Raw genomic sequence first — 27,875 nt, 5'->3', positions numbered from 1 at the left:
AATAATTATTTTTTTTATATTTGGCGAATAAATACTTTTTGTCGTCGGTAAAACATACCTAAGGCAGTGAAAAAAATTTTGTTACATAAAGCCTCAATTCTTGTAGTGAATGGTAAGGGGAGTTTAAACTAATTTTAAAATATCAAGAGGATTTTGCTTAATTTCTGCAAACAAGAGGGGGATATACTAATTTTCCCTAGAATATGTTTTACATTTGACAAAATGTTAACAAAAACTAAATCGCTGATAATCACATGATTTTTTAAAAATTTCATTCCAATAAATAATAAAAATAATTACTATCCAAGCAACCCACTAAATCTCAGGTTCAGCACATCCCATTGATAGGGCACAGTACAAGTGAAAATAAACTATGTGTTCAACTTTGTCTTTGACTAAAGTTGGTTTTGTATCTTTAAAAAAAATAAAAAATAAAAACTTCAAAAAGTACTATTTGCTTAGCAACATTGTATTGTTTATTTGAATGAGATATATCTGTATATAACTTGCTCTAAATTAGAAATGCTTGAGCTTAATTATAGATGTTACCTTACACTTGTAAAAGCAAGTTTTACCAAAAAACTAATATAATGAGGGCGGCGGGGTAGGATAAATTAGAAAATTAGTATACAGAATCAAATGAAAATAATTAATAGTAGTTAATACTTGATGAACAAGGAAGATGTTGAGACGCCTTCTAGAGGAAACATGCGTGTTAGACTTTTCAGTGTCGGATTGTAGACTAGTACTGTTTTTTTTTTTTTTTTTTCCTTTTTCTAAGAAGATAAAGGTTTTAAGAAGAAGCAAGAAGGCAAATATTGAAGCACATAAGCAAAGCAATGACATCAGAACTGTTCAATGATTGTTATAAATACTTCATACCCTGGATATTCATTATTGATTCAGCAGACCAAATTAAAGCAACTAAATATTAATTACCTATTGTCGCAATAAAAATGGCTGAGAATGTGGTTTTATTGGGCTTTTGGCCAAGTTCTTTTGCAATGAGAGTGAAAATTGCACTGGCCGAGAAGGGAATCAAATATGAATCAAAAGAAGAGAACTTGTTCGATAAGAGCCCTTTACTCCTTGAGATGAATCCGGTTGACAAGAAAATTCCTGTTCTAATTCATGACGGGAAACCCATTTGTGAATCCCTTATTATCATTCAATACATTGATGAAGTTTGGCATCACAAATCTCCTCTTATGCCTTCTGATTCTTACCTTCGATCTCAAGCCAGGTTTTGGGCTGATTATGTTGACAAAAATGTAAGTTCCCTAGCCATACATCACTTAATAATTATATTCTTTTTATTTATTTATTTCTTTTTATTAAATACGTTCTGTTTGGCATTGTTATATAGCAATTGTGGCTTAAACTATAGAATTCAAGCCATAGTTATAGGTATTTAACGAATTTGGTAAATACTTAAAATTATGGTTTGGACGGGAATAATAATCAAAATTGTTTATCGAAATATATTATCTCTTTTCCAAAACTCATCAAACCTCTCTTGTCATATTAAGGATGAAATAGTAAACGACAATAAAAAAGAAAAAAAATGATTATTTTTCTGTTGATTTTATGCTAACAAGTTTGTGCTGAAAACACATATTATTCTTACAATATTATACAAAATTATTTATTTTTCAGACTTTCAAACTCATGTTTACCAAATATCATGCTGAACGTGGACTTTTATGTGGTTGCTCATCATTCATATAGATATACGGTATTGGGAAGAGGATTTGGTCGGGGAAAGGAGAAGATCAAGAGGCAGCAAAGAAGGAGATGATAGGGTTTTTGAAGAACATGGAAGCAGAGCTCGGAGACAAACACTTCTTCGGCGGCGAGAGTATTGGATTTGTAGATGTGGCGTTGGTTCCATTCACAACATGGTTTTACACGTACGAGACTTTTGGGAACTTGAGCGTTGAAGCAGAGTGCCCCAAGCTTATTGCGTGGGCCAAGAGGTGCTCACAGAAGGAGAGTGTGTCTGCCTCCCTTGCTGATCCTCACGACATCTACGACTTTGCTTTGGGCCTTAGAATGAAATATGGGATTCAGTAGACAGGCAGTCCAGACAGTGATTGTATTTATATGGTTCCAATTCCAAGTGATGTGACGACATTTTTATTATTAGTTTCCAAACTGTCTTGTTCCTTATTAGAGTTTAAAATCCCAAATAACAAAAAATATGTGCATGTGTTGTATGTAATGGCTGGTAAACAAATATCAAAAGCCCTTCGTGGTAGCTATTAGTTAATAATAAGTTACTTTTAATGATAATATTGTCGTTTTTCAAATACATTATTGCACAAGGTAGAGGAACTTGATATGAGTAATGTTATTCGTCTCAACAATAATTAAAGAGCAATGCTAAGATTCTTAACATTTAAGTTTTAATTTGAGTCCTAATATATGTAGCACTCATCCACTAGATGATGGTAAAATAATTTTATGAACTATGAAATTTACTATTTAAAAAATGAGTTACATGTAATATTGAGATTCAAACATTGGGATCTCTAAATTATGGATTGGTTTTGTACAAGTATTTATCATTTTATTGTTTATATTTTTTGATAAAAAATGTTTAAAAGTTGGGGTCGGGGGATGCAGAGGAATTTTGTGGAGTTTGATGGATAGCACGCCCAAAATAAAATTTATGGAGGCCGATGCCCAAACAAAAAGTAACTACGGTGTTTTGGTCTTTTCTCATTGTTAACAATTAACCCTAAAGTAGGGTTTTTTTCCCATATGCAAAGATAAAAAGTTGAAAATTTTAGGAATATTTAAGTTTAGTTCACTTTAATAGGATTGTGCACAATAAGCCGATGCTCTGAAATGAAATTTTTATCAAGGATGAAGGTGGCAGAGTAATGTGCAAAAAATTAAAAATCTCAAATCGGTCTCAACTTGTGCTCTCGATGAAGCCGCTCTAATTCGAGGGCTTTGTTTTATGCTGTACACATTTCAGGTTCTGGTCTGGGGGTTCAATTTTATTTTTCATTCTTTTATTTTGATAAAATCTATGCACAATAAGCCGATGTTGTGGAATTAGTAGAGATGAAAGCAGCATGGTTATGATAAGTATTGGAAGAAAAAACAGAAGAAAGTTAAACTAGCTTCCCACTTCCAAGTGGAATTCCTCTTTTTTGAAATCGAAATATTAAGATAATTTTTCCACACCCTTCTACTTCAAGCAAATACATATAAATAATAAAAAGCAGTTGTAGAATCAGCCTTATTACACACTCTTACACAAAACAAAGTCTAAATTATTTCCCTAACAAACTTATCTTAACAGCCTATCCTTATCTGGCCATTTTCTCTAATGAATTTTATTCTAATAACTCATCATTATCTTGCCAATTTATTCAGTCATATCATTCCATCCCTTCTCAAATCAGACTTGTCCTCAAGGCGAAAAATTTGGGTACTTTTGTCTGAGGTCATACATTGTTTCCCACGTAGCATCCTCTGGACAAGCATTTGACCACTGAACCAAGACTTGAGTGATGGCCTTATTATTCTTTTGAACCATGCAACGGTCCAGTATTGCAACAGGCTCGATACGAAAGCGCCTATCAGCATCCACCAGAGGAATATGTGGAATCGAAGATGACCAGCTACCTAACTTTTTTTTTAGGTAGGAAACATGAAATATTGGGTGAATTGTTGAACCGGCTGGCAACTGTAATTTGTAGGCCACATGTCCGACACGGGCTTGAATTGGAAAAGGTCTATGATATTTTGGAGCTAACTTTCTATTGCCCCTCAAAGCAATAGAAGCTTGACGAAACAGTTGCAAGTGGAGGAAGACCATATCACCAACTTTGAATTCTTGATCAGTGCACTTGGCATCAACAATCTGCTTCATTCGATGTTGGTACTGAATTAAATTTTCTCTGAGTAACTGTATCATCTTGTCACGATCTTGCAAACTCCTATCCAGCAAGTTTACATTTGAATCTCTTAGTTTATACATAATATATGAAGGTGGAGCTCTTCCATACACTGCTTCAAATAGTGTGAGCTTTGTGGCAGTATGAAAATTTGTATTGAACCAATACTCAGCCATAAGTAGCCTACGAACCCATTCATTTGGCTTGTCTCCTATCATACATCTTAAATATTGCTCCAAACAACGATTGACCACTTCAGTTTGGCCATCTCTTTGTGGGTGGTATGCAGCACTTATAAGAAGTTTAGTGCCATAGATGTTGAAAAGTCTCTGCCAAAAATTGCTAGTGAAGATGGGATCATGATCACTTACTATTGTCTTTGGGAGCCCGTGTAGCTTGAAAACATTGTCCATAAAGACTTGAGCTACTTCTAAGGCAGTGTAAGGATGCTTGAGTGGAATGAAGTGAGAGCATTTGCTGAGTCGATCAAGTATTACAAATATTACGTCCTTACTATGTGAAAAGAGAAGTTCTTATATAAAATCCCTTGAAATATCAGTCCATAGACTCTTTAGTATAAGTAATGGCTTAAGTAGGCCAGCCACAACCACTGTTTCATTTTTATTTCTCTAGCATATATCACATTCGGTAACATACTTGTAGACATCTTAGCAGAGATCCTTCTGACAGAAACTTCATTTGATTCAGTGCAATGTCTTTTAAACTCCAAAATAACCTCCACAAGGACCATTATGTGCCTTAAATAAAATTTGAGATCTAAGGGGAGAGTTCAGCCCAACCCACAATTGCCCTTTATAAAGGATCTGATCTTGATCTAGAGTGAAACCAGGTACTGCTTTTGGGTCAACTTGCAAACGTCTAATTAAATCTATGGCTTGCTAATCAACTTGCCATTAATGCTTCAATTGTTCCAACCAATCAGGGACTTGGAAGGTTATAGCTAATGCCAACTTGATCTTCAAATTTTCTAGATAAAGCATCTGCCACTTTGTTTTCTTGACCACTTCGATAAGCAATCTCAAAATCATATCCTAGCAATTTAGTTTGCCATTTTTGTTGTACAGGTGTAGTAATTATTTTCTTAAGCAAATATTTCAAACTAAAGTGATCATACTTTACCTTGAAATGTTGTCCCACTAAGTAAGGACTCTATTTGGTAATTGCAAATACTATTGCCAACAATTCTTTTCCATAAGTCGAAAGGCCTAGATTTTTGCTAGAAAATGCCTTATTGATAAAAGCAATGGGTTTAGCTTCTTGCATCAGTACTGCCCTAATCCCGTTTTTAGTTGCATTACATTCCACCACAAAAACCTTATTGAAATCAGGCATGGCTAAAACTGGTGTAGTTGTCATAGCACGCTTTAATTGTTCAAATGATTCTGTAACTCAGGTGTCCATACAAAATTGTCTTTTTTTAGCAAGTCAGTGAAACCTCCTATAGCATCTTGTTAAACCTAAAAATCCTCTTAATGACTTCAAACTTGTAGGTTGAGGCTAAGCTTGCATACCAGCAACTTTTTCCTTGTCCGCATCAACCCCTTCATGAGAAAGTATGTGCCTCAAATACTCTAGTTTTTGTTGCCCAAATATACATTTTGACCACTTAACAAAAAACTCTTGGTGTTGTAATAATGAAAGAGTTGTCTGAAGGTGACATATATGGCTTTCCTAATCCTAATTGTACACCAAAATATCATAAAAAAACACTCCTCTAAACTTGCAAAGGTGAGGACGAAATACCTCATTCATAACACTTTGAAATGTTGATAGTGCATTTGTTATCCTAAATGGCATTACTAGAAACTCATAATGACCTTCATGAGTTGAAAAAGCTATTTTATGAATGTCACTAAAGTGCATGCAAATTTGGTGGTATCCATACCGTAAGTCTAATTTGGAGAAGTATCGGGCACCATTGAGTTCATCCAATAGTTCATCAATCACTGGAATTGGAAATTTGTCTTTAATTGTTTCCTTATTGAGGCTATGTAATCGACACGCATGCGCCATGTACCATCTTTTTTTTCACTAGGAGCATTGGTGAAGAGAAAGGACTCACACTCGGTCGAATGGTACCTGCTTTAAGCATTTCTTGAATAATTTTCTCAATTTCATTCTTTTCAAAATAGGGATATCTATAAGGCTATACATTTACTGTTGAATAGTCTAGTTTCAATGGAATTTTATGGTATTGTGCTCTTGATGGTGGTAAGCCTCTAGGTTCTGAAAAAACAAATTCAAATTGACTTAGTAATTTTACCAAGTCAAGTTTAAGGCATACCTCAGAGTTAACCGTTCCTAATGTTGTTTTGGATAGATGGAATATAATTGTGGCATGGCCCCATGACTAGATTGTCGTAATAGATGCTTCTCACGACTAACTATTGCATTCACAGTTTGTTCCTGCATACGCGCCAAACTAATGGCTTGAACTAAAGTTGTAGGCTCAAATAGTAATACCCATTCTACAGCTCCTCGCGTAATCCACTTGCAAAACAACTCATAAAAAACTATTAAGATAAGCCCTGTGTTTTGACCACCAAAGCCTCAAATTGCTCTTGATATTGTTTGTATTGTGCCTGATTGTCTTAGCTTTGAGAGTTGGGCGACTGGATCATCATATCTTTTAGGACTAAAACACAATATAAGATCTTTAATAAATCCCTTCCAAGTGATCTTAGGCTTAAAAGTTTCGTACCCTTGGAATCAATCCAAAGCTCTTGCCTCCATGTAAATACAAGCCACATATAATCTATCATCTTCATCTATCATCACCATCAAACTGTGGAAAATCCAAATTAACATATTTCATTGAAAAGTATTCTCGGTGCCCTTCAGTTCGTTTTGTGGAATTGGCTGAAGATTCACATATGTTGTCCCCTGTCATGAACGAGGCAAGCTCTTCATACTTGGTAATCACAGTACTCATCATCTGCTTCAGTTTCTTGATGTCAGTAGTTGTCTTCTCAGCTCTTTTAGATCAGTGGCATGTTTATTTAAATTTTCCTTTAGTTGTCGAATAGCTTCATCTATGCGTTTAGCCTCTTGTGCTTTAGTCCCACCAGCCATTATCACCTTTGCTCAAGGTAGGATGAATCGCTCTAATACCATTGATAAGGGTTAAATTAGCTTCCCACTTCCAGGAGGAATTCCTCTTTACTGAAATTGAAATATTAAGATAATTTTTCCATACCCTTCTGCTTCAAGCAGATACATAAAAATAATAAAAATTTATTGTAGAGTTAGCCTTATTACACACTCCTACACAGTACAAAGTCTAAACTATGACCCTAACAAACTTATCTTAACAACCCATCCTTATCTGGCCACTTTCTCTAATGAATTTTATCTCAACAACTCATCCTTATCTTGCTAATTTATTCAGTCATGTCAGGTTATGTGCACAAAAATTGATTTGGAACTGCATGTCTACCCTTAATGATCTCTAATTCAATTTGGGGGCATGGATATGACCAACATTTTCTTTTTTTTTCCCATATTTTCCTAATTTATTGTTTTTACTTTTGACACTCTTATCTATTCTGTGTATGATTTGGTGTTGTTAAGTTAACATTGTGTTTTTGTTTCGTTTAAACTTCTTAACTTATAAATATTATATCTGAACAACATGAATTGACAATATTACTAGAAAAGAGATCAAATATGGGATTTGGATGTGGTGATAGTTTGAATTTTAGATGTGAAATTTGACCATGGTGATAAAATTTATCATTAACGTGACATTTTCCCTTAGATTTCACATTTTATGATCCAGGACATGTTGCCTCTTCATATCTTGAGTAAAATCTTGTAAAACATAGATAAAAATTAGTTGTAAACTTCTCTTGAACTATAAAGGAAATGTATCTTGGCTTTAGAATGCAAGCTTTAAATTTTCAAGATTTTTAAGCCTTAAGTGTTTAAAAATTCTTTCTTTATAAACTTTTAAGCTTGTTATCAATAAAAGCTCCTTTCTTTTTTGTAATAGATTCATGTAAGTTTTTATCTTTTATCTTTACAGTTATCTTTTCAATTCCATATATTTATCGAAAACCTCAATTCATTCTTGGTTACAAGTTTGGGATTAGAGCCTAGTTGTCCAAAATCTTCATCTTAAACATATGCCATGCACGATGAGATGACTTCCATGTAAAATAATGGGGTTTGGAGTTTAGTTAAATTGCCGGATAGATGCAGGCCAATTGATTACAAATAGATTTTCAAAACCAAGAAAGATGCCAAGCTTCTATCCAAGGTTTCAATCAGAAAAATGTGTTGATTACACAAAAACGTATTCTCCTATTTCTACTAAAGACTCACTATAAATTAAAATGACAGCAGTAGCGCTTTTCATTAAGAACTACATAAGATAAATATGAAGATAGTTTTTCTCAGTGGAAGTTTGTTCGAAGATGTATACATGGTCAAACTTAAATGGTTTTGTTGAGTTTGGTAAAGAAAACATGGGACGTAAGATTAAAAAGTCCATTTATGGACTTAAACAACCATCCAAATGGTGGTATTTGAAACTTCGTGATATTGTCACCTCTTATGGGTTCCAAGAGAAGTGAGTTCCAGGAGAACATTGTTAATTAGTGCATGTACTTGAAGGTAAGCCCATTATGTATTAGGGATAGAGATTCTTCGTGACAAATTTAGAACAGTTCTAGGATTATCTCAAAAGGCTTACATGAAATACTAACTAGGCAACCCAAGAGGGGGGGTGAATTGGGATTTTAAAATTATTCTAGGCAAACCACACAACAATTCAATCTAATGCCTTAATAAATTCGAAAACAATAAATTCAATAAAAGCACAATAATAAATGAGTAAGGGAAGAGAAAGCTAACTCAATGATTTTTACGTGGTTCGGCAATCCCCGCCTACGTCCACGCCTCCAAGCACACCGGGCTTGAGGATTTCACTATCCAAGCCTTTCCAAGGCTTCAAACGATTACAATTGACTTCAAGGTGTCAATGAACCTTTACAACAAGAGATTATCTCTCCAATCTCTTCACCCCAAGTGTCTCTCACACTTGTACTCTCACAATTTGATGAGAAATGATAAATACAACAATGAATCTCTCTTTAAGAGTGGATATACAAATTATAGCTCAATGATGATTCAACAAATGATGATTTACGAAATGGAAGCTCAATATATGTTGTGTGCACTTGTTTATGCTTGCTTGAGTTACCAAAAATGAATTGGTTTAGAGTTGATAAAGTTTGAACTCAAAAACTAGCCGTTACTAGCCGTTATGCACATTTTTGGTCGTAACCGGCTTGCCGTTTAACCATATCCGGTAAGCCGCTTTCGTTCTGGTGCTTACTGCCCCGTATCCGGCTTGCCGTTTATCAGTATCCGGTAAGCCGCTTGCTACAGTGACTGCTACAGTAAAACATTTCCCGAAATTTACAATTTGACCCTAAAACTTTATAAAACTGTAGTATGGCCCAAAACGTTATGAAACTTTGCAAATAAGTCCAATTTCAGAATTTCTAAATAATTCTTCGTTAACCCCAAACTTTCTGAAATTATGACTTTGCCCAAACTTTGTGAAATTATATAATGACCCCAAAACCATTTAAATAATTTCAAATAAGTCCAAATCCGAAACTTTAAAAACATTATCAAAGCTTTTAAAATACATGTGGTTTGTTATCATCAAAATCAATATTTATAGCCATATAGGCTAACAATCTCCCCCTTTTTGATGATGACAAAACACATTCAAAAATTTAATCTTGTTATGAAAAAGCTCCCCCTTAATCAATGCAAGTTAAAAAATGATTTGAAAATAGTTTAATAAAAACTCCCCTCGCATACATGCTCCCCCTAGATACATGCATATATTTTCATAACACAAATTAAATCATTCTCCCCCTTCATCATCAAAAAGAAAAACTTAATTGGCAAAGACAAAAGTAGCAAATTTTTATAAGTTTGAAAACATGTATTCTTCTCCCCCTTCATCATCAAAAAGAAAACTTAAAGGAAAAGAATAAAAATAGCAAATTTGTTACCCATGTTGTTCAAGTGGAAATTTTGAAAGAATCTCCCCCTAACAACAAGAATTACCTTAAATACAAGATAGTAATATACTCACAAATTATCATTATATCTCAAAATCATCAAGTCCTCACCATAATCATATATCATCAAAATCATCAAAAGAATACTCAAAGTGCATATTATTGTCCTCATTTTGACAATATTGAAATGATATATTATTTTGTCTCTCCCTTTGGACAACAAAAAAGTTCAAAATGCATATTATCCAAAAACATATTATATGCTCCCCTAAATATATGGCCAATTAAAATTTTAACCAAAATGATTTTATCCAAAAACATATCACTTTTATCTCCCCCTTTATAAAAAAAATAGATAGATGCAATTGAAACAAAAGCATAAAAAATAATTCGATAAAGATATTACCAATTTTGTGCGAGGAAAAAATTTCGGCAAAGTCTCCCCTTTAAAAATGAACAAATCCTTAAATACACAACATGGTTAAAAATACTTCCATATAAGCTTAAACAATTATAATAAATCAACAACTCCATCCATTCATCAAGCAATGCACATATAATCATTAATCATCAAAATCAATATGAATTCCTCAAACACTTGTAACAATTAAATCCGAGGATTCCATAATCATATATCAACCATTAAAAGAATGCTCAAAATGCATGTTATTTCCCCCAATTTATATCATTAAAATGATTTATTACTTTGTCTCCCCCTTTGGACAATAAAAATGTTCAAAAAGCATATTATCCAAAATAGAACAAGTAATAAGCTAAGCAAGGGAATGCAAAAGTCATAAGAGCATAATGTCAACAATTTAAAAAACATATAATTACTAATCACATTTTAGAAATCAAGACAACTAAACTCATCAAAGATCTAATGTGACATTTTAATATAATTTACACTCTCATATGCGCCAAGATCTCAAGGATCATGTATTTCTCCCCCTTTCAATATTATTTAAAGCAAGTAATGGATATTTAACAATACGTTAGGAAAGCATACAAAAAATGTATCCATTCACCAATCATAGATTCCATAAGATCAAATTTCATCAACTACAATGGAATCATCAAAGCACATTCTTTGTCATCAAAGCATAACTATATAATAGCAATATATAGATAATCAAAATCAACATATGCCATTATAGATCATCAAAATCAACATAGCTAAAAAGCCATCATTATGAGCTAAAGAACAAGTGATCAAATCCATTATTATAAATGCTCACATATATTTTTAAGTGATGATCTAGTAGTTACACCTTGTGATGGATCTTCAAAATTAAATTCTTAAGGTGAGAAGAAATATACCTCCACTCTTTAGGGAGTGTTTGAGAAGTACCTTCATCTTACTCCGCATTTATTTCTTCATGTTGCTCCTTTTGATTTTCAAGTGGTGCATTCTTTTGGCTATCATTTGATAATCTTCTTGTAGCTTTTCATCTACATTATCATCAACAACAACTTTCTCCATAGAGGAAGAATTAGACTCATCAAATATAACATGTATAAATTCTTCCACAATCAAAGTTCTTTTGATATACACTCCATAAGTTTTGCTTGTGTTTGAATAGCCAAGAGAAATACCAACATCAAATTTTGGATCAAATTTGCCAAGATTATCTTTTGTGCTCAAAATAAAACATTTGCATCCAAATATCAAATAATAATCATCATCAATCCACAATGAAAGCAACAATGCATATGAAAATGTAGGTGCATAATATAATAGAAAACTATGGTAAAATCCATAAGGAGAGCACACTATGGAAGTGGTAATTTGAAATACTCCAAATGCACAAATTCGAATTTTTTAAGATATTGAGTAAAAAGTGTAAGTTTGAATCAATTAAAACGATTTTAGAGATGATTTTAGACACAAGAATGTTTCACGCAAATCCGGTTTTCCGGATAACACGAATCGGCTTGCCGGTTGGATCCAGAAGATAGCAAGAGAGAATCGGCTTGCCGATTTGCCAAAATGCAGCTCGAATTCGGAATTCCGAATTGACAGAACCGGAAATCCGGTTTGGTCCAGCAAGCGTTCCTTGCGAATCCGGCTTTCCGGATTTGCTAACCGGTAGTCCAAATTGAGGCAGAAAGTAACGTGCAAGCTATATACCGTTGGAAAGATAATTAAGTTAGCTTTCCAATAAATTTTACAGAGCTGGATTTTGAGTTCTCTAGAAGGAGTTATGACCAATTCATTACAACATGTGCAGACTTGATTTGGAGTGCTTATAAGCATTCAAAAATAAAATGCAGAAAGGTCAAATTCGGAATAAAAACTGTATTGATTGAGCCAGAAGTAATGTACAAGCTATATACCGTTGGAAAGATAATTAAGTTAGCTTTCCAATAAATTTTACAGAGCTGGATTTTGAGTTCTCTAGAAGGAGTTATGACTAATTCATTACAACTTGTGCAGACTAGAGATTTTCACAATAATTAAACATATAAACATTCAAAAGTGAATAAATTAAACACACCACTTAACTATCATGCTTAAACACTTCATAAACATTAACATCAAACAAATCCATCATGATAAATCACTCAATATTACACACAATGATAATTCCATCATGTAAACATACAAGCATACTTTCGCAATTTTATTTATCATGATTCATTCAACAAAATTAATATGGCAAGAATTGTTACCAAAATAATTAAATCATCTTGCCTCATCTTTTTCTCTTAGATCATGCTCAAATGATTATCCTCACAAGCTTCCATCAAGGAACTTCTCCACCATTCCTTGATTGTGGTACCTACAAAACAAATTCAAGTTGTGTGCTTTGGTACCCAAATACTCTTGAGTCCTTGAACGTTAGATTTAATTTCTTTTGGAACCCAAATACATTTTGCTCCATAATATGCATTTCTCTTAACTAGACATCTAAAACTCATATGACCATTTCCATTACAATAATGACAAATAATCTTATGATCACTTGTGGAGGTAGCCTTAACAAAATAATTCTTATAATATTTTTGTCTCAAGTAAGGCTTATACCCAAGTCCTCCTTTATCAAACACACATTTTTTAGTGCTTAGTAATTTTTCTAAGTTCTTTTGACCATTTGTGAATTTTAACACAATTTCGTTGAGCTCATTACTCTTTTTCTTAAGCACTTCATTTTCTTTCATCAATTCACCAACATGTGATTTTTCATGCTCATATGAAGTACTTTGTTTGCATTTAAATGATGCAATTCTATCATGCAAAATTTTATTATCTAACTCTAGTCCTTTAATCTTTTCATTTAATGAACCATTGCATTTTTGTAAAGCATCATTTTCATTTTTCAAGTCATTTACATGTGATTCTAGATGCTTGTGTGAAGTGCTAGATTTCTCATTTGATAATGCAACTCTATCATGCAATGTTTTATTCTCTAATTCTAGGCATGTAATCTTTGCACATAGAGATTCATTTTCATTTGTGAGCTCTACCATTTTCTTTTTAAAACATGCATTCTTTTTACCAATTTTTATCCAATTATCATGCAATTCTTTAAAAGCATCATACAATTCATCATAGGTTGGATCACTTACCTCATCAAGTTCATCATCCAATTCATCTCCAATTGCCATAAGTGCCAAATTCGACACTTCATGAAATTCCTCCTTGTTTGTAGTCTCCTCATACACAATTTCAAGTTTTCTCCAAATTTCATAGGCATTAGAACAATTTGAAACTCTATGAAATTCATTTTTATCTAAGGCACAAAATAAAGCATTCATAGCCTTGGAATTTAAAGTCATGTTTTTCTTATCCAATTCACTTAAAACATTCTTCCTAGGAATGAATGAACCATCACAAACTATTTCCCATAGTTCATAATCTAAGGCTTGTAAAAACACTCTCATCCTAGTTTTCCAATAAGGATAGTCATTACCATCAAAGAATGGAGGTCTAGTGGTGGATTGGCCTTCCATGAAAGTTGAACTAATTTGGGTTGATATTAATCTTTAACTCTAGACGGTTAAGTCTACACAAGAGCACCTCACTCTGATACCAAATGAAATACTAACTAGGCAACCCAAGAGGGGGGGTGAATTGGGATTTTAAAATTATTCTAGGCAAACCACACAACAATTCAATCTAATGCCTTAATAAATTCGAAAACAATAAATTCAATAAAAGCACAATAATAAATGAGTAAGGGAAGAGAAAGCTAACTCAATGATTTTTACGTGGTTCGGCAATCCCCCCCTACGTCCACGCCTCCAAGCACACCGGGCTTGAGGATTTCACTATCCAAGCCTTTCCAAGGCTTCAAACGATTACAATTGACTTCAAGGTGTCAATGAACCTTTACAACAAGAGATTATCTCTCCAATCTCTTCACCCCAAGTGTCTCTCACACTTGTACTCTCACAATTTGATGAGAAATGATAAATACAACAATGAATCTCTCTTTAAGAGTGGATATACAAATTATAGCTCAATGATGATTCAACAAATGATTATTTACGAAATGGAAGCTCAATATATGTTGTGTGCACTTGTTTATGCTTGCTTGAGTTACCAAAAATGAATTGGTTTAGAGTTTATATAGTTTGAACTCAAAAACTAGCCGTTACTAGCCGTTATGCACATTTTTGGTCGTAACCGGCTTGCTGTTTAACCATATCCGGTAAGCCGCTTTCGTTCTGGTGCTTACTGCCCCGTATCCGGCTTGCTGTTTATCAGTATCCGGTAAGCCGCTTGCTACAGTGACTGCTACAGTAAAACATTTCCCGAAATTTATAATTTGACCCTAAAACTTTATAAAACTGTAGTATGGCCCAAAACGTTATGAAACTTTGCAAATAAGTCCAATTTCAGAATTTCTAAATAATTATTCGTTAACCCCAAACTTTCTGAAATTATGACTTTGCCCAAACTTTGTGAAATTATATAATGACCCCAAAACCATTTAAATAATTTCAAATAAGTCCAAATCCGAAACTTTAAAAACATTATCAAAGCTTTTAAAATACATGTGGTTTGTTATCATCAAAATCAATATTTATAGCCATATAGGCTAACATTACACTGATCGTGTTCTGAACAAAGTTTAATTTTCAAATAAGGATGTGGATAAAGCAAAATCCCAAACTGTCTCGTATGCATCAGTTGTGGGTATATTGACGTACGCTCAAGTTTGTACGCGTCCTAATTTTTTTTCTACATATGAGAGCACTTGGGAGATTCTTGAACACTGGAAGACTACAAAGAAAGCGCTCATATATTTATATGCCACCAAGGATTTTTCGTTGACACATCAGTAATTTGACTATCTAAACATAATTGAATATTTTGATGCTAATTTGCCTAGGTGTTTGGAAGATAAGAAACTCACATCTAATTATATCTTTATGATGGCAAGAGGAGCTATATCATAGAAAAGTGAAAAGCAGACACTTGCAGCTTCTTCAATAATGGAGACAGAATATGTAACATGTTTTCAGGCTACGCATCAAGCTTTATGGATGTAGAATTTTATCGCAAGACTGGATTTCATGCTGACTGTACCAAGGACGAAGATTTATTATGATAATTCTATAGCTATTTTTTTCTCTTATAATAGTGGGAGTTCCTTACACATCAAGTACATTGATATCAATATTTATTTGTGAGAGAGAAAATTACTCTATCTTAGATATCAATAGATATCTACAAAACTCATGTTGGTTGATCCACTTACTAAAGCCTTAGCTCCATAGGTGTTCAGAAAGGATGTGACTCATATGGAACTACTAGAATTCTTTTTTATATGCTAAGTCAATAGGAGTTCTAGTATGTATTATAAGTTATAACTTAAATGAGATTATGTATTATTCATATTTTGCTATTATGCATGCATATTGTTATATGATATTGATATGTCATATATTGAGTACACATTTGGTTAGATATGGCAATATATGTATAGTGAAGATACTATGGTTCTGGACAGTTTGCTTAGTCTCAATATGGACATTAAAGATTGAAGCATTTTGGCTAGGCTTTAGCGTGATTTCTTGAGGCATTTTGTTTCAGTCTCATTATGTATATAAGAAAGCACAACTTTTTGAATATATTTTGGCACTACTCTCATTATGATGAGAAGGAAGCTGGCTTCATAAGACATTTTGTTCTAGTCTCATTTTGCTGAAGACATATGGTTTAGGAGACATTTTGTTTTTATCTCATTTTTTCTAGACATATGAACTTTACGGAAATAAGCATGTTGATCACATTGTTATGCTATTTCCATTATTATATTGATATAGTATTACATTGTCACGTGTTTATAGGAGTCTTGTTGTGTAGAGCATTCAGTATATACACATATAGCTTGGTATTTATGACATATTTTGCACTTGTTTATGTTTGGGCGATTACCTACATTTGACCTTCTGTTATAGTCATATATAGATTAATTCAGTTGTTTTCAAAATATTATATTTTAAAAAATATCATTAGAATGACTCTACTTTCTAAATGGAGATTGTTGGATTTATTTCTCACATATCCTGGACTAGAATAAATCATTCTAATTATTCTTATGTATTATTGAATTAATACGTGATTAATGTTAGGGAGAAATGTTAATAGATTCATTTATTAAGTAATCAAATATTGTATTACTAAGTCTAATTTTGTAACACCCTATATAGCAGCATATTATGGACAAGTATAATTTTTAATTGTGTTATATTGGCTCACAATAGGATTGGCAATTTTGTACTAACACATGAGGGTATCTATGCTCAACCATAGTGTTTAAGTGATTTCAATACATTGGGAGTTTATTGTTCAAAAATTGATACTGAGGCAAGAGTGTAACTCACCTCTCTCCTTTCTCTCAATTGTGTGTGCGCGGGAAGCTTCAATTCTTGTGCTGAGAAGATGCAGCAAGTTGCAGGTAGTAGAAGCAAGTATAAAAGAATGGCTAACTAAGGTGAGAGCTTGAATTTCTCCTTTATGAATGAGTTTACCTAGAAATGTAACATCAAAAGTATAAAGCTTAAATTTGTTTCAGCAGATCATACCATCACACTACCTCATGTGTGTCATAATTTTATAGAGTAGGTATTTTTACAAACTCCTTGATGAAGATACGACATCAATTCTTATTAATAAACAAATGCTTGAGAGAAGTTAAATATCAACAATTATTGGCATCAAGTAATAACATTTAGCATTTTTTTTCCTTTAAAGGTAGAGGGTTAAATAAGGTTGATGTCAATTTTTTACTCTCTAGCTTTCTCAAAATCGAAACTCAGATGACCAATAAAACCTCTTAATCATGCGTCTAGGGGCTTAGGCATTTAGCAATTGATTTAGCGTTCAACTGTTGATTTCTTTCCATAATCTTTGTATTGTTATGGGTTGTATAGTGACTGTAAATTACCAATCTTGGAGATTTGTATAGTTACTTTCCTTGCACAAAACCTAAACCTTCCTTGGTTATTATAAAAAAATGGACATAATACTTGGTTTATTTTGTTTTATTATTGGCACGATATCATCAAGACTAGCTCTAACAGTCTAGAGGTCTTAGGTAAACTTTTTTTAAATAGCTTAAAATTAAATTATCTTTAATAATATCTTGAATTTCAATTTGAACAAGATCCCAAAAAAAAGAATAATAAAAAATTATTTATTTATTTCTGAAAGAACGCTAACTAAGTTTACCCTGTTTATTCAATCTAATCCAATTCTCAACATTTATGATATTTAAATCACAAACTTCATAGTTGATTTAAGCCATTTATCAATTTAACAAATAAAAACTACAATAAATTAATAAATTAATAAATAATAATAATAACAACAACAACGATCATAATAATAATAATAATTTAAAATAGAATAATTAAAATGATATCACGTACAGAGTTGACTAGTTGAGATAAATATGATGGTTAGATGTCAGATAATGGCAATGAATTCATATACAAGATCAAACTAATTTTCTTTCTAGATACAAGAGCAAAAAGTTTTTTAGCTAAGTATTGTTGATTCAATATTATTAGCTTTGAAGTTTGAAATAGAGTTAATAAAATGCTAAAAGTTTTAAAATCTAAGATTAACAATTTAGTAGAGTAATTATTTTTTGTAAATAGAAGTGTTGAATTTTTTTCTTATAATTATCAACAAAATAAAGTTTCAAAAGGTTAAAATCATTATTATACTATAAAAATCTTATTTTATTAAAAAATTACTTTTAAGGTAAAAAATTTTAAATGTAGAGATAATTATGGATGTGAATAATAATATGCAGATGCTTAAAAATGAGATTTTCATACAGTATATATGTAATTTTAAAAAAAATAGAATTTTAAAATAATTAATATTATTGTATTAATAAATAAATACCTAAAATTTATGATATTTTATTCTTGAATAAAAAATCTTGAACGACCGCCTACTTCATCAACTGTTAAAACTACTTTTGGCTACCCTACCTAATGATAATATGAGTTTAGCTATATTAGAATTGCTCTAACATAAAGTACCCCTTCATAACCATACAATTAAAATTATAATAAATTTATTATTATTTATTATTTTATATGTGTAATTAAAATTCGTACTCCATCATAAATTTACTCAGCATAGTCATAACCTAATAATATTTACCATTTTAAGCTGCATATATACTCTCGAAAGTTATGATAACCAATGGATCAATGGTGACAAATTTTTGACGGAACTTTCTAGCCCTACCAATTTATGTTGGCATTAATTTCTTGTTCACAAAAATCATCACGTCTTTTCCGTTATAGTATCTGTACGTTACAGCTACTCTTGCCAGTAGAATAAAAAGTGGACCCCAGTGGGGTCTACAATAATTTTGTGAGGGTGCTGTTTGAGGCATCGTTTTCTTCACCGAAATCATAGTTCTCTGCCAACAAAGGCGGTCGCTGACATGAAAGTAAAATCAACCTCGCTTTATTTGTATATTATTGTTTTTAAAACGTCAAATATTTAAATTATATTACAACATTATTAATTATGAACGACAATTAATATTTGATAAATAGTTGATTTAAATTAAAAATTTAAGTTTAAAAATAAAATAAATTCAAATTTTTATAATATTTTTTATAAGACGGTAGACTTGAGTTAGATAATTGATGGTTTTTTTAAAATTAACCTCACCTTATGTAAGCTTTGGGAAAAAGATAAATAATAATAATAATAATAATAACAATGACTTTACCACTGTGACATATCATTTATTCATGTTAATTTAAAAAAAAAAACGATCTACTAAAATACAATTTAGTAAGATTCATAAGAAGTTTACCGAAATCTTCTAAATCACCCTAATCATTATTATCAGTGAAACTTAAAACAAATCAGATTTACTTTCAAAGAATATCAAAGCTTAGAACGAATTAGATTTACTTTCGAATATTCGAAAAAAATCGATCGCAATAATACAAGCACGAATTCGAACCTCTACTCATGGAAAGTGGTGACCCAAGTCATTGAGTACTCTATGGTTAAACAACTTTATTTCCAATGTTCAATTAGTATCATAATTGTAATAGCATCTAACATGAAAAGTAATCTCAATGGTATATTAAAATTAATTAGTGTATGAGAGCCGCCACGCGCGCTACGCGTGCATTAAGTCAACTACCATATAATAATTGGTATAATAGAATTAATTAAGGGTAATTTTTAAAAACCTCCCTTGAGGTTTGAGCTTGTTACAAGTAGATGACGAGAATTGATTTATTTGTAAAAAACCCTCTACCTTCAGTTAATTTTAACATTGACCGTTAGTTGACTGTGCAAAAATAATATTACCCTTAACAATAGTTTGTAGACGAAAATAGCTAAAAAAAAACTAAAATTATTAGCTATTTTACCCTTTTTAAATTATTGATATTTTCTTAAAGTTCCTACAAAAAAAATAAAATTAAAAACTTAAAAAATCCTCTTTAAATTATTGATATTTCCTTAAAGTTCTTACAAGAAAGATAAAATTAAAAACTTGAAAATGAAATAGTCATAATCTTTACCTATGATATTGTAAATCTTTGGAATTGACAAGAATAAAATTGTCAAAAATAGAGTTTGTGCTTTTCGAGCTAACAATTTTAGTTTTTTTTTTCAATTATGTAAGTCTACAAACTATAGTTAAGGGCAATATTGCTTTTGCACAGTCAACTAACGATCAATGTTAAAATTAATTGACAGTAGAAAATTTTTTACAAATAAATAAATTCTCGCCATCTACTTGCAACAAGTCTAAAGCTCAGGGGAGGTTTTTAAAAATTACCCAATTAATTAATATGTTTTGTAGGCTATGAACACGCCATTCCAACTAATCACAAAGTGATTTAACGAGGACGGAATTAATTTATTTCTAGTAATTGCATTAAGAAACAAAACATAAAACTTATTGCAAATCTTAAATGAAGATTTGAAGATTTAAGTTCACAAATTTACACAAGTATTATATAACTAGCCAACTGCCACTTGATTTGATCCGACATTGAAGAAACCATTCAACCACTTTGAAACAGACTTAACATTACAACCAAATGGAATTGTGAAACTAGAATGATCTAGGCTTGGCAACAATGGTCGAGTGCTTCAAAATGTGCAAACTGAACTGCCCACCTTTCTCTGCAGTGTCAATCTTAGATTGACCTGGAGGAGGCAAGAGCTCAAAGTTCTGTACCAAACGCCCAATAGTGATACCAAGAATTGGCAAAGCAAGGATAATTCCAGGGCAGCTTCTTCTCCCAACACCGAAAGGAAGGTAACGGAAGTCATTTCCATTAGCCTCAACCTTGGACTCCTCCTCCAAAAACCTCTCAGGCCTGAATTCTTCAGGTTTCTTCCATTGGGCGGGATTGTTGGCGAGCCACCACGCGTTCACTAGGATTTTGCTCTCAGCAGGGACGTCGTAGCCTCCAAGCTTGGCGTCGTGAAGGTTCATGTGCGGCACAAGAAGAGGAATTGCCATCCTAAGGCGAAGAGTTTCCTTGATCACGGCCTGAAGGTAGGGTAGTTTGTGGGTGTCAGGCTCAGTGATTTGATGACCAGGACCAAGCACGGTGTCAAGTTCATTGCGGAGCTTCTTCTGGATTTCAGGATGATTCACTAGCTCTGCAATTCCCCACTCGATCGACCAAAGAGTTGTCTCGATCGCTGTCATATATTTATGTACAAATGAAAATTAATCAGATCATGATTTTTGACATATTTGTATCTACTAATTAGGACGGGTCCAAATTCTTGACTTTGAAGCCACATTAGACAGAAGTTAGGTGATCAATTAATATTTATATATATTTGAAATCACATTAGACAGAAGTTAGGTGATCAATTAATATTTATATGTATTGAAATCAAATCATAGGATCCGAAACTGATTAACATTAAACAGGGAGCTTAAATATATACTTGCATTATTAGTTCACCAACTTACTCAAGCATATGATTGTTGCTTGTGGAAATATCAAATAAACAGGGAGCTTAAATGTATACTTGCATTATTAGTTCACCAACTTACTCAAGCATATGATTGTTGCTTGTGGAAATATCATGTTATCTGTGAGTTGTCACCCATGACAACTCTTTTATTTTATATGCTCCAATTTTTTTATCTGAATGACAACTTAGAATTACTGTATATAAGATATTATGTACCATAGCATGACTTATGTTATTCTTTTAAAAAATTAATCAAATTGGCTTTTTGGAAAAGTCAAAGGCTAGTTTGACCCGGCCAAAAGTTGGACTTTAGTATTTTCATCTTTTTCACCAGTAAAGAAGAAAGCATTGAATTGCTTGGCCAAAAATATACATACATACATACATATATATATATATATATATATATATATATATATATATATATGGTGATTGTTAAGTTACATGATCATATAATTTACGTCAATTCAACATTTTCTACCACTGACATAAAAGTATAAATAACAAAAATCAAATGTGTGTTAATGATAGTAAGTGTTGGATTGATATAAGTTACATAATTATTTAACTTAACAACCACCTATACATAAATATCCATATATATAAAGTAGGCTAAATCTAATATAAATAATAGGGAGGGTAACTTAACAACCACCTATACATAAATATCCATATATATAAAGTAGGCTATCTCTAATATAAATAATAGAGAGGGACTAAGTTACGTGCCCCTCAAGGGTACAGTACTCATAGTAGGCCCGGATATTATAATAGGCCCGAATATTATAACTGTGAGAGGACCGCAAGTTAACCTAAATAATATAATAATTAATGGTATTGATGTTGACAGCGTTTTGGGCAAAAGAGTTAAGGATTTTTTTTTTTTTGAAAAGAGTTAAGGATTAAGACCGATAAAATCAGCTGATCAAATGCATGATTTGATACATTTTTCTTACCTAAACCTCTTTTGCTTTTCTTCCGGAATCATTACCTTCTAATTAATTAATTAATAAACCAATGAGAATATACTGCCTTGAAAAAAATTAAAAAAATGATAACTTCACTGAATCCCACTCCACAAAAAAATCGTCTAGTGGATAATTAAAAAGTATAAGAAGCTTCTTTACGCTACCACCGTATTATATAATATAGTGATTGGATGTGTGAACGTGGTTTTTAAAAAATCTAAAAATTATCATAAGAATTAAAAAAATAGAAATTACTAATAATTTATAGTACAACCTATATCATTGAATTTGTTTTTTAAAATAAATAAAAAAAGTAAACATGATTTCCAAGTTTATCAACCTATTTACTATTTAGTTGCACGTGTATTCTCAAAGTTGAGATAGAGACCAACAATTGTAATTTTCAATTAATTTATTCTTTTTAGCTGACATCTTTGAAAAAAAAAAATGAAAGAAATAAATATCCGGTGCTCTTAGCTTATGTCATTTGTAGAAGAAATAAATACATCTGACAAAGGCCTTAAACTATTTTATGAGGCGACATTTAAACTACGCAATCAATCAAGTTTTTTAATCCAATTTCAAGGGACCAAAATACCGTTTCGTGTAAAACAGATTCACGTAATCATCTAAATTTTTTTTGTAAATTTGGAGTATAAATTAATTAATTAATTAGATGAACATACCGGCAACATTGATGTTCTCAACGATGTATAGAACGTTGTCCTCGTTGATTTCTCCCTTTGTCTGAGCGTCCAAAATATGATCGATTGCGCATTTCAAGCTTTCATTACTCATGCTCTTCGTGCTTGCCAATTTCCTGCCAATAAAAATTAATCACGTCAATTGAATAATCAAATAACGGCAATAAAAAATATCTACAATAAAAATCAATGTCAACGTAAGCAATTCTTTCGTTGGGCCATGGACAGAATGACCGCTGATTTTGTTTTCAAAACATAAATAGAAACCGACAGAAACTAGATCCCCGTCGAAGCAAGGGATAAGGATAACGTGTCAGACAAAACGGTCACGGAATATTTATTTATTTTAAAAATAATTATTATGTCATTAATTGATTACGACGCCCCACCGTTGATTATTATTTCTTTTTTTTATTTTCGTAAATAAATGATTTAAATTTTAAACTACACAATTATATTAATTTTTACTTTTATTTACAATTTAAAAATTAAAAAAAGACCAGAAAAATCAGAGATCATAATCCCACAAATAAAGTTGAATGTGAGATTTTCAAATAGTTATTTTTATAATATTAATACTTAAATTAGATTTAAAAAATAAAAAGAGACTTAAAACGAAAAAGAGATTCTGAAAACAAAAAGATTTTGGACACCGTTTTGCGAAAAAAAATCTCGTACGGAAACAAAAAGGAAAATTAAGAAAAAAGTAAATTAAAGAAAAGAGAAAAGCGTACTTTCTCTCCTCAACAAAGTAGTCCTTGAAGAGCTGGAGTCTCCTTTCTTTAACTTCCTTACAAATCTTCAAGTAGCCTCTCAAGAAAGGTCTCAAAATGGGAATAAAATCACCGTAATTGTACTCAAAGCTCTGGGCCAACCGACTCCTCTCACCATTCAAAGCCTTTAATCTGTTAAACAAAGGATCATCCTGACTCTCGAATCTTCTATCAAACATAATCCTGTACATGTTGTTGTACATCATAAGCTGCAGCCGCCTCCTCAAGACGATCCCATTGGTCGCCGCCTCGGGGTCCTTCTTAACATCCTCAACGACTCTAGCGGCCTCGTCTTCCCAATTAAACCGCTGCTGCTGAACCACTTTGTTCGTGAAGAAAGGGACGGTCATGATCCTCCGCATCTTCCGCCAGTGCTCGCCGTACACTGTGAACACCATGTCCTGGCCCTTCCCAGTGAAGATATCGAACACGACGTTCCTCGTTCGTGATCCGAACTCCACTCCCTGCGTGTGCAGAACCTCCTTGGCGTGGTCCGGCGACGAGACGACGACGAGGTTGCGCTGGCCCATGCGGAGGAGGAGGACATCTCCATATTTCTTGGCTAAGTCGGAGAGGTTCCGATGGTTCAAGTCATCGCCGACCTGGAGCCAGTTGCCGAATACGGGGACGGGGAGGGGGCCGGGGGGGAGCTTGAAGCGCTTTCCGCGGAGTTTAGAGACGGTAATGGCGACAACAACGGCGGCGAAGAGGGCTAAAAGCGTCTTTTCCAGCAAGAGGAGATCCATCTTTACGATTAACGTAATGAATACAGGGACTCCAGTGGGTGAGTGAGAGGTTGGGGGAAGTGGACTATATTTATAACAAGAAATGAAGTGGGTGTGCGTGGGTGCTAATTTGACGGTAACGTGTTAGGTGAAGCATGTGGTCATACTTTTGAGAGATCGAGTGGGTGACGATTGAATTTTGGATTGACTGCCGTTACATTTAACGGTGGGTTGGAGGAGCTGGTGAAAGGTTTTGGGTTGGACTTTTCGAGGGGGTGGTGGGTAAGGGGCAAGGGGTTATTATTAGGGTCAGGGGGAGAGTTGGTGAGAAAAAGTTAAAATTTTGGTGAGATACTGAGATTGATGGAGTTGAAATTAACACTAATTATTCAATAGATTTGACAAGTTGTAAAATTTTTCCAATATTACCTATACAGGTATATAAATTGGGAGAAAAATTACAGAAAAAATATATATAAAAACAAAACATGACAAAGCCATCAACCAATACAAATTAAATTAACGTTAATCGCACGTGCTCTATGTTAAAATGGAAAAAAAGACAGCTCCATTTTATAATTTGATGAAATGAAATGGTTCCTAATAACTTCTTATTTTTATAAATATTTACAAATACTTCTTTTTAAATAATTATGTCCAAATGAAATACACTTAAATCAATATAGTGTGATTATTTTTTTAGACAAGGAGTTTCTGCAACTATTTTGCTAAACTATGAGATGATGTTGTTGCCTTTTTCCCTTAAGTTCAATTTTTTTATTGTGTTATATATTTTCTTTTCATTTTTCTCCTCATTCGTATACATTTATAATTTCCTCCAAATCTAATCTTGAATTTTGATGTAAATAGTATATATAGATAAATTACCTATCGTAGACATTCATATTTAAATAAAAAGGTGGATATAATTAAGATTCAACAAAAATACGCATTTTAGTATATATATTTTTGTGTTTTAGTTATTAGAGTTCATATTTTTTTGTATTTTAACTCATCCGAATGACAAGATGCAAACAATCTACGTAAAGTTATAAGAGTCATCTTCTAATTAGAACTCCTTTTATTTTATAAGATAATGATGAAGCTGATTGGGTGGGGGGGGGGGGGGTTCACATTTCATAAATGACGAAAGATTCAAACAGCCCATATAAAATTGTAAGAGTCATCTTTTAATCAGAACTCCTTTTATTTTATAAGATAATAATGAAGCTGGGGGGGGGGGGGGGGGGCGCTCCAATAGCAAGAATCATATTAGAGCATGTATTTATTTTATATTTTTATTTTAGTCAGCACTTCATTAAAATGGGAAAATCTCATATTATCGAGTACCATTATTTTAGTTCAGCAAGGATAGAAATGTAGCACAAGTTTAGATTTTTAACTATAAATGATGAGCAAGAAAAGTTGAAAAAAAAAAAAAGAGTGCAACAACCATTTATGTGAATACATTTTTATATTATTTGAAAGTCCAATAAAATTAAAATAATTAGAATAAATAAAAACTAAAAAAGTCAATAATGATAAAAGAATTGTTACTTCTAAGAATTGTAAAACTTATGTCAATTAAATCCATATTTTAAATTAAAATAAAAAGTAAAGATCATTAGGGGAAGTTCATTTATTTTAAGGCAACCGAATATGGAAGTGAAGTGGGTATTTCTATAAAATTAAAATTAAATTATGTAATCCACACAACAACGATCATACTAAATAAATTAATATAACAAAAAATGATTACCTAAATAAATTTCATGGTTTGACAACACCGATCTATGTCCATACTAATAAAATTATCGGAATAAATTGAGCAATCTCCTCTCTTGATCACAAGATACTTCCTTTTCTTATTCTTTCCTGTTTGTGAATATAGTGTAATTACTTTCTGATTCTTTCTATATATATGGTTCATGAAATAAGATTATTAAAGAAAAATATTATTTCAATTGTGTTTTTGAGACGGCATCAGAGCCTCCTTCAACTTTCTTTCCATTACCATAAGAATTGAAATTTGGTTTCGTGTTCACAGATGTTGATTTTGATCATATAGTGCTATGTATTCCCCTGCCGTAGTTCTTTCTTGATATCTTTATCACAAATGAAAAAAAAAAAAACGTCATTTAGAAAATAGTGGTTGTGCACATCATTTAAAGTCCAACAGAAGTATTACAAAATAAGAAAATCATTACAATAAAATTTAAAAAAAAAAGTCAAGTACAAGAAAATAATGATAGAAGAATTGTTACTTGTAAGAGTTGTATAACTTATATCGATTAAATTTATATTTTAAAATAAAAAAAATAAAGATGATTAAGGGAAGTCCATTTAATTTAGGCAACCCAATATGGGGTAAATAGGGTATTTTTATAAAACTAAAATTAAATTATGTTATCAAAACAACGATGATCAAATTAAATAAATTAAAATAACAAAAAATGATTAAAAAACAAGAATAAAAAGTTTAGAGAAAGTTTACTCAATTAGTTTTCATGGTTTCACAACACCAATCTATGTCCATACCCATAAAATTATGAGAATAAATTGAGTCATGGGAATAAAATAAGAAATCTCCTCTCTTGATTAAAAGATATTTCCTTTTTCTTATTCTTTCCTGTATTTGAATATCGTGTAATTATTTTTTTAATTCTTCCATATATATGGTTCATGAAATAAGATTAATAGAAGATATTCTTTCAATTGTGTTCTTGATATAGTATTAGGCTCTGTTTGGTACAACTTTTCAAGTAGAGTTTATTTAAGTAGAGTTTTTGACAATAAAACTTTTACAAATAGAGCTTTTACCTAAAAAATTTTAGTGATTTAGTTTTTCAATAAGAGTTTTTATTAAAAATCTATGAAATTACTTTAATAGACAATTTTTTAAAGTTATGTTATGAAAAGAATAAAATAAGATTATCAAATAAATAGAGGATATTTTGGATATTTTAATATTAAAAAAAAGCTTTTCAACCTCTACTCTCAAAAATTCAAAATTTGAATTTTTACTAGTTGAGACAAAATAGTTTATTTAAGCTCTAAAAGCTCTACTAAAAAAATAACCAAACAACAATAAAAATTATGATAAGAGTTTATGAGATTAAACAAGCATTTATAACCATTAGATAAGTCATACCAAACAGGTACTTAGAGCCTTCTTCAACTTCTTTTCCATCACCATAGGAATCGAAGTTTAGTTTTGTGTTCATAGTTGTTGTTTCTGATTATATTGTACTATATACTTTGCTACAATAGTTCTTTCTTGATA

The 27,875-nt window shown here is 32.0% G+C and overlaps 2 protein-coding genes across 2 annotated transcripts; one reads left to right on the top strand and one right to left on the bottom strand.

Annotated features, from left to right (window-relative positions):
* Window positions 1–916: 916 nt before the first annotated feature.
* On the top strand, window positions 917–2,223 carry LOC18040882 (probable glutathione S-transferase parA). Its single transcript, XM_006432007.2, has 2 exons — window positions 917–1,271; window positions 1,729–2,223. Exons 1-2 carry the CDS (start codon window positions 957–959, stop codon window positions 2,071–2,073), a joined length of 660 nt encoding a protein of 219 aa, XP_006432070.1. The 5' UTR covers window positions 917–956; the 3' UTR covers window positions 2,074–2,223.
* An 18,187-nt stretch (window positions 2,224–20,410) lies between these two features.
* On the bottom strand, window positions 20,411–24,675 carry LOC18040645 (trans-cinnamate 4-monooxygenase). Its single transcript, XM_006432006.2, has 3 exons — window positions 23,829–24,675; window positions 23,077–23,210; window positions 20,411–21,137 (listed from the first exon to the last, which is right to left on the bottom strand). Exons 1-3 carry the CDS (start codon window positions 24,611–24,613, stop codon window positions 20,539–20,541), a joined length of 1,518 nt encoding a protein of 505 aa, XP_006432069.1. The 5' UTR covers window positions 24,614–24,675; the 3' UTR covers window positions 20,411–20,538.
* Window positions 24,676–27,875: the final 3,200 nt, after the last annotated feature.

Source organism: Citrus clementina, unplaced genomic scaffold (genome assembly GCF_000493195.1).
Source record: "Citrus clementina cultivar Clemenules unplaced genomic scaffold, Citrus_clementina_v1.0 scaffold_5, whole genome shotgun sequence".
Taxonomy (NCBI): domain Eukaryota; kingdom Viridiplantae; phylum Streptophyta; class Magnoliopsida; order Sapindales; family Rutaceae; genus Citrus; species Citrus x clementina.
This window is presented reverse-complemented; position numbering and strand designations above follow the sequence as displayed.